The 8724-nt window shown below is 36.1% G+C and overlaps 1 protein-coding gene across 1 annotated transcript; it reads left to right on the top strand.

Moving 5' to 3' along the window:
* Positions 1–3034: 3034 nt before the first annotated feature.
* On the top strand, positions 3035–8724 carry LOC131940762 (proline-rich transmembrane protein 1). The gene is made up of 6 exons (XM_059299557.1): positions 3035–3094; positions 3125–3159; positions 3225–3243; positions 4442–4740; positions 5357–5488; positions 5775–8724. The coding sequence occupies exons 3-6, from the start codon at positions 3228–3230 to the stop codon at positions 5958–5960; spliced, it is 633 nt and encodes a 210-aa protein (XP_059155540.1). The 5' UTR covers positions 3035–3094; positions 3125–3159; positions 3225–3227; the 3' UTR covers positions 5961–8724.

Raw genomic sequence — 8724 nt, 5'->3', positions numbered from 1 at the left:
TTGCTCGTCTCAGGTGTAAAACAGGTGAATTTTGCTCATGTGTACAACAGGTGAATTTTGCTCAGGTGTACAACAGGTGAATTTTACTCGTATCAGATGTACAACAGGTGAATTTTGTTTGTCTCAGGTGTACGACAGGTGAATTTTGCTCGTCTCAGGCGTACGACTGGTGGCTCGTCTCAGGTGTACAACAGGTACATTTTGCTCGTCTCAGGTGTACAACAGGTGAATTTTGTTCGTCTCAGGTGTACAACAGGTGAATTTTGTTCGTCTCAGGTGTACAACAGGTGAATTTTGTTCGTCTCAGGTGTACAACAGGTAAATTTTGTTCGTCTCAGGTGTACAACAGGTGAATTTTGCTCGTCATCTGTACAACAGGTGAATTTTGTTCGTCTCAGGTGTACAACATGTGAATTTTGCTCGTCTCAGGTGTACAACAGGTGAATTTTGCTCGTCATCTGTACAACAGGTGAATTTTGCTCGTCTCAGGTGTACAACATGTGAATTTTGCTCGTCTCAGGTATACAACAGGTGAATTTTGCTCGTCTCAGGTGTACAACAGATAGCTCGTCTCAGGTGTACAACAGGTGGCTCGTCACAGGTGTACAACAGGTGGCTTGTCTCATGTGTATAACAGGTGAATTTTGCTCGTCATGTGTACAGCAGGTGAATTTTGCTCGTCTCAGGTGTACAACAGGTGAATTTTGCTCGTTTCAGGTGTACAACAGGTGAATTTTGCTCGTCTCAGGTGTACAACAGGTGAATTTTGATTCACTAACATTCGGCAGGTGGGAGATGATTGATTCACTAACATTCGGCAGGTGGAACAATTGATTCACTAACATTCGGCAGCAGCATGCAGAAACATTCCTGTGCAGGTTGAATTGAAGGTCTTGCACGCTTCGATAACTATCTAACCACAGTTAATGAACAGGTAGTGTTCGCATCATGCATTGCACTACTACAGGATAGCCGTAGGCAATGCAAGTCGAAAGAGCAAAGTATGAAACAACAGGATGTAGAATCTAGTACACAGGTTCCCAATCCTTTTCGTGACGACCCCTTTCTGTACAGCCAAGTGAACCGCGTCCTAATGGAATTAAAACATTTAAGTAAGGCAATAAAATCACAACGACAATAGTTTAAGTATACTTTAAAATAAATAAATAAATGCGATGTATCAAAAGTTCGCTGGTAAGTAAGCTTATTTGTTAAAAGTTAAAGCCAATATGATGTTCTTCTAAATATTTGATTGATTAATTCGTTTTATTTTTAAACGAGGAATTGTTTGTGAACACAAAAGAAACTAAAACTTAAAAGGCAAGCATCGTCATGCTTGGATGTGATTCATAACTTATTAGAGAAAGATGCTTTCATCTTACAATTCAAAGCCATGATTCACGCCATTTCTTTTCGCCGATGTAATCAACACATTTTTAATCATCGAATCAAGTACCTTTTTTCCAGTGGATAGTTGATAGAGGCTTTTCGACTTGTCAATGTGAATTAATTTGAAGCTTGCTTGTACTAATGTGCTATCTAACTAAAAACGTTACTGGTTAAAAGTATGCCATGTTTGCCTCTATGTGTAAGAATAAATCCCAGATAACTTAGTGCATAGGTCTCCAAACAAGTTTGCGACCCTTGAAACACCTTCACGACACCTTTTGATTGGGACCATTCACGACACCCTTGGATTGGGAACCCTTCACGACACCCTTGGATTGGGAACCCTTCACGACACCTTTGGATTGGGAATCCTTCACGATACCCTTCGATTGGGAACCCTTCACGACACCCTTGGATTGGGAACCCTTCACGACACCCTTGGATTGGGAACCCTTCACGACACCCTTGGATTGGGAACCCTTCACGACACCTTTGGATTGGGAATCCTTCACGATACCCTTCGATTGGGACCCTTAGCCTTCATGACACCCTTGGATTGGGAACCCTTCACGACACCTTTGGATTGGGACCCTTCACGATACCCTTCGATTGGGACCCTTAGCCTTCACGACACCCTTGGATTGGGAACCCTTCACGACACCTTTGGATTGGGACCCTTCACGATACCCTTCGATTGGGACCCTTAGCCTTCACGACACCCTTGGATTGGGAACCCTTCACGACACCCTTGGGTTGGGAACCCGTGACTTTGTATGTTCTGAATGTTTCAGCTAAGTGACGTTTGTTTGAGGGTTTCATAGGCTTCTGACAAAGAACTACTGCACATTTCGCAATGTTGCTTCTCTCTTCCATTGTTAGTCAAGTTAGTAAAGGCGAATTAAAAAAAAGTTCATTGTAGACTATAAGTTGGCAACCCATTATAAAATCCAAATTGGGGGTCGCACCCCATAGGTTGGGAACCCGTGATCTATTAGTCCTCACAGTGTAGGCTTGTTGTTATCAACAAGTGGTAAGTCATTGTTTACTTGAAGTTTTTCCTTCATCTCATGGACTATGATCTACCAAGCATCCTGGAAAGATAGCTCACTATAAATAAGTACCGTTCGCCCCCCCCCCCCCCCCGAAAATTTTTTACCGCCCCACCCCCGAACGAAATGAAATTTGTATCATTTATATAGAAAATATATACTTTTAACAGTGTCCGCCCCCCCCCCCCCGAAGAAAGTTTACCGCCCCCCCGAAGATTTCAAGTGCCCCCCCGGAGAAAAAAGTCTGGAAGAAACACTGCCGGTATAAATGTAATAAACACACCGAGGCCTACGTGAAACGAAAGGCCTATACCATTTTCCTACCACCTTCTACTTCGTATAACACAAGGTAACACAATAATAAACCACACCCCCTAATGTCATACAAATGTGATATGATCCGATCCCCAATGGCCCACATCAAAAACTACGCAACGTTGACCGTGTATGCCTATGTTTAATGAGCGGGGTTTTCATGACCCATTTTTTCCTATTTCTTCTCCATACATCCTGCTTCTAAAAATAGCTACCAATAGCGAAATGTTGCTGGACGGTCTTATGAAGTTCTTGTTTTCCTAGTAGACCCATTTACCCAGGCTCAGCTAACTGTAACGACAGGGCGGTTAGGTTGTTATTTGTTGTTTAGACTAGTTACGGGTAGACTATTTAGAGATCTAGTATTTAGGCTTGCTATTCACTGTGGGCCTAAATAAAATTACTTCAAGCATTGATTTAGAGTGATTAGCCAACACAATATTTAGTTAGCCAATTAATTATTAAAATATTAAAATGGAAAAATCTGCACGTGAGTACTCTAGTCTAATTATTAATTAACTAATTTTAGTAATTTAGTAATTTTATTAGTATTAGTAATAATAATTTAGATTAGAATCTTACTTTATTTTATTTATTTATTCTAAACCATTATATATTTATAATAATGATAATTAGTAATTACACTAGATTCTAAATCTGAGGACGGGAATAAAAATCTCCTAAATCAGTTTGCTAGTAGATCTAGTTACTAGTTGTAGATCTAGTTAATAAGTTAGGCAAGTAAAACTAGATCTAGATCTAGATGCCATTATTCATTATCTGAAATCATTTATAGATTCTAGATCTAGATCTAAAATTTATATAGTTTATAACTGTTTAGTTTAGCCTTATAATATATATATATATATATATATATATATATATATATATATATATATATATACATATAGGCCCTAGGGCCTATATATCAGTGGCGTAGCGAGGTTGGGGGTCACCCGGTGCGACACTTAATGGTGTCACCCCCCAGAGGCATAGCGACCCTTCCTGGGGACAAACTTTCAAGTTTATGATTTGCACCCCCCCCCCCCCCCCCCCCCCCCCCATCAAGTTTTTCTCTATATATTTTGCTATTTTTTGCCTTGGTGTCACCCCCATAAATGGTGTCACCCGGTGCGGTCTGCACCCCCCCCCCCCGCCCCCCCCCCCTCGCTACGCCCCTGCGTGTATATATATATATATATATATATATATATATATAGGCCTATATATATATATATGCCTATATATATAGACTCATATAAAGGCCAATAGGCCCATAATCTAATTCATATAATGTGGGTTACAATATTAGATTTTATTTAGGCATCTATTGCATATAGAGCATATTATGATACATGTAACAGTGTGTAGGCTTATGTGTATGTGTCTGATGAGTTGACTAATAAGTTATTCTGAGCTTGGGGAAGTGAATTACATTATTTAACGTACACAGTATGGCCTAGTCATGTGACTAGAATTGAGATGATGCAGGTTTTAGCAGTCCCAATACAATCATTATTATCAGCACTGTGAAAATGTTCTGGTGAGAGATACATGATTTCATCAAGACATAGATCTACAGTTTGTCACCAGTGATGTGATGGCCTCTTCATGTTGTTGTTTAGTCATTACTGTAAACCACTGAAAAATTACATCTTTCTCTAATAAAAGTGAAACTTTCAATGCAGATTTACCACCTGGTGAAAAGGACCAAGGCAATTATTATGGACCCCCACCTGCTTATAATGATGCCCCAGTGGGAGGTGCACCATATCCTGCTCAAGGAGGTGCACAGTACCCCCCTCAAGGAGGTGCGCAGTACCCCCCTCAAGGAGGTGCGCAGTACCCCCCTCAAGGGGGTGCACCATATCCTACACAGTACCCCCCTCAAGGCTATCCTGCTGGAGGAACAACATACCCCAGTTATCCCAATTACCCCATGGGCTATCAACAGGGACAGTATCAACAGACATCAAACACTGTTGTGGTAAGTACATCAATCAATCAACCAACATTTTCATGGTAAGTCATCTTTAGGTTGTGTAAGTACATCAATCAATCAACCAACATTTTCATGGTAAGTCATCTTTAGGTTGTGTAAGTACATCAATCAATATTTAGGTTGTAAAAGTACATCAATCAACCAGCTAATATTTTTATTACATTTTATATGCACCTTGAACAAAAAAAGTTTGTTAGCCTTAAATTGGCAAACAAGATGGGGTGTGCTTATGATCAATATTTTTATGGGTGAATTATTTATTTTCATACTTAAAAGTCTGAAGTACTGTATCAGCTATTTTTAAGATTAATTTGAAAATTTGAAGAAAAAAAAACTATTTAATTCCTCACCCCTTCCACAACATCACCTCTAGTACCATTGATGTCTTTATTGTCAGTTATGAGCAACCCCTAATTTTAAAAAAATCTGTGCAGTTCTATGTCACATATAGTATTACAGGGTAAATCTATTATTAAAAATCTTAGCACTTCTTAATTATCTATTAAGTACTTATTAGTAATTTGTAATCAAGATGTCCCTTTATTTAAAATGTCCATCTGTTTAAGATGTTTAAGATGTCCAACTCTATTTCCTGCTTTAGGTGACACAGCCTACAGGAAACTATCCAGTTGTAACTGGGCCTGCGCCCCCAGATCAAATGTGTGCGGCCATATTTGTCACCTTATGCTGTTTCTGGCCAACTGGAATTGTGGCCATCATGAGGGCCAGTGATGTATGTACCAGTTTTGTTTGGGTTTTTAATCTGTCTAGTTATTAAACTTACACTAGTTAACTTTCAACTTCACATCTACACTAGTCAACTGTAGACTTAACACCCACACTAGTTAACCAAAGACTTAACACCAACACTAGTTAACTGTAGACTTAACACCTACACTAGTTAACCTTATTCTGATTAAACTGAGACTTAACACTTTCTTATCACACACATACAACCTATCCTGTATTTTATTGACCTGACCCACTTCTATAAATATTCTTGACCTGATTGGTTCCAGGCAAGAAATGCCCTGGCTCGTGGAGACCTAGCGTCTGCTCAAGTTCACTCAAGATCTGCCAGAAGTATGGTCATCATCAGTGTTGTGATCGGCATCATTGCCTTCGTCGTTGCTGCAATTATTATTGGCGTCTATGTTGGTCTTGCAGTCAATTCCTCGTACAGTACTTATAATAGTCGGGGCTAGTAGGTTCAACAAGAGGTTAGACATGTTTTTGCTGATATTGGTGTGTTTTAAGCTTCAAGATTAGAAGTCATACAACAATAGCAGATACCAGTAAGTAAACTGAAAATATTTCTGTATAAGGATATCAATTTTGAGTTTAACGAGACTTTGTTTTAAATTACTGGTTGACCACATTGTGTGGTTTTTAAACTGTTTTGACTAAATTTTTGTCTGTCTTAAGATGTAACTATTTAACAAACAATGTATTCTCTGTTAATTTTTTTTCAAATGTAAGCATTGTTGTTTTTGCATAAATTATTTATGAGAACAAACTTTTGCCTCATAAATTATTTATGAGAACAAACTTTTGCCTCACTATATTCTGATTGTGTCTGAAAAAAAAGTTTGTTTACATAGTGATTTAAAATTTAATATGAAACTCTATGAAAAATTCTTTTTTCATGTATTTAAATTTGTTTTATTATATTGCATAATTAACTTTACTATAATGACACATGTATTAAGACTTGGCCAATTTTAAATGTTTTCATTTTTAATTTGTTGAATTATCAATTTTTGCTGTTATATTTTTTTTAAAACTTTATGCTGGGCAAAGCTCAAGCCAAATTTTCTGTAGGTTCTATGGCTATTCTCGTCCCTCAAGAATCTCATATTCTCTTTTTAATTTTAAATGCAGGATAAATATTTTTGTTCTTTGCTAAAACAAAAAAAAATTGTTGGTTTGATTAATTTCTTACTGAATTGGTAAGAAACAAATATTTACCTGCTTTTAAAAATTTAGTGAAAAGTTGGTTAACCTAGAAAGATTATTGAAATCTTTAATTAAGACCTGCTCATCCAGTTTGATAGTTTATACCACCTTTGGGTTAGAATGGAAGGGTGGGCACTTGGACAGTATGGTCACAATGGGGTGGGGTGGTGGTGTGGGGTAGAGTGGACAGGTCGGCATTCGGACTGCATGAATGGATGGATGGGTGAGCGCTTGATTGCTGACACAAAAGTCACATGCTCAGTTCCTGAGCTAGAGCCTGTAGAACATCTCTGAGTTCACTCAGCTCTAATGGATACCTGGGTCTGGAAGAGTGAAAGTAGGTGGATGTAGTATTGACCTCACTGTCCTTTCCTATGCCCTGGTAACAAAAACAAATATACTCTACTTGACCATCAGGTCTAAAATAGACATAACCCAAAAAATTAAATTGACAACTGATGTTAGTTAAATGATTTTAAATTTTAGATAATAGTTTATGTTAGCTGCTCATTATTGACAAGAGGCCATAGCAACAAGCTATAATGCTACTTCCAAAGCTTTGCCAATTTTCTTTTGTCTTGATTCATTTTTAAACTGCATTTAAAACTGATCTAATAGTTGTTTACTTAAATAATTTACACTCCTAGTTTTGTACTTATTGAGTGTCTTATTGTCTGAAACCCATTCATTCAATTAGCATAACCCATTTTTCTTTAAGGAAACTAGTTAATTTTATAAATGTAGAGTGTGATTTAAGTTTCCTGTATATTTTCTATGCCTTGGGGGTTTTTAAATATTTTTTTAAAGTGTGTTAAAATGTAACATTGGGTTTGTACATATTATATATATCTTAGTGTTTTAAAATTACAATTTATTTTTTAAATTGTAATTGACTTGAATACTAAAATGTAGGCCTACCATTATTCCTATGTTGGTTTAATGTGAAGTTATTTTTTTTTTCCAAAATAAAATCTATCCAATCTGAGCAAATGACAGAAGAGTCTTGTTTTAAAAATAAACTGTCAACAAACCTGGCCATTAAAAAGATTGTTACCTGGATCTTTTGGTGTTTTCAAATTTAGACACCTGTATTTTATTCAACTGTTTTTCTTACCAGTTTAAAAATATCATGTGCCTAGACATGGATGTAATATGTTTATATTTAGTTTACTTCAAACCTCTTGATGTAATATAATATGTTTATATTTTGCTTACTTCCAACATTCTCAACCGTTAGACACACAACAGTACTATGACCAGTATTGTTACTAGCATTATTGGTTGAATATTTTAAAAAATGACAAATTTTTTTTTAAAAATCATATTTTACTGCTGCTAAAAAAAACTTTGGCCTTACAGTCTGGTCCAAAGAATTTATTTACACATCTACTGCTGTTGCAATAAAAGTTTTTTGTGTGAATATTTTTATTGTGTCCAAAAATATTTAGGTTTCTATATATTTAAAAAAAATTCAAGTTGTAAAAAATATTATACACTTTATATTGTTTACTTTTAAAAATATATTTTGGTGTTGAATGTGTGCTCTCCCATGAGTGTATTTTAAACTTATATTGTATCTCAAGTTTTAAAACTTCATTAATTTGTTTCATGGTGTGAATGTTTTTTTACTACAATGTTAAGCTCGATTTTGTTAAAATTCTTTTAAATCAAATTTAGTAATTTACATCTGAGAGATTTTACTACAATTTTTGGGCTGCTGATCCTTACACACCAAATGGTCAACCTAGTCTAGTCAATATGATTGTTGAGATGGCTATTTTTACATTTTACTATGCTTAGATCTATATTTTAATTAAATTTACTAGAGTGATATTTTACTTTAAATAAAACAATGTTGTTAAAAGCACATTATTTTTATTTTAGTGAGCAAATTTGTGTCAAAAGTTTAGAATTTTCATTTAAATGTGCAAACTGATATTTTATACTTAGGCTTATGAAATATAAATTTAAATTAATATTAAACTATCCTAGACCAAGAGTCTATGGCCTGAC

This window comes from Physella acuta, unplaced genomic scaffold, assembly GCF_028476545.2.
Source record: "Physella acuta isolate Inbredline_101_S28 unplaced genomic scaffold, ASM2847654v3 ptg000329l, whole genome shotgun sequence".
Taxonomy (NCBI): Eukaryota; Metazoa; Mollusca; class Gastropoda; family Physidae; genus Physella; species Physella acuta.
Note: the sequence above shows the minus strand (reverse complement) of the source record. Positions and strands in the feature narration are given on the sequence as shown.

Excerpts from the sequence above, each read along its gene's own strand:
- LOC131940762 (XM_059299557.1), top strand. Across the intron at positions 4,741-5,356 it reads AGACATCAAACACTGTTGTG|GTGACACAGCCTACAGGAAA; the intron begins GTAAGTACATCA and ends TTCCTGCTTTAG. Across the intron at positions 5,489-5,774 it reads CCATCATGAGGGCCAGTGAT|GCAAGAAATGCCCTGGCTCG; the intron begins GTATGTACCAGT and ends GATTGGTTCCAG.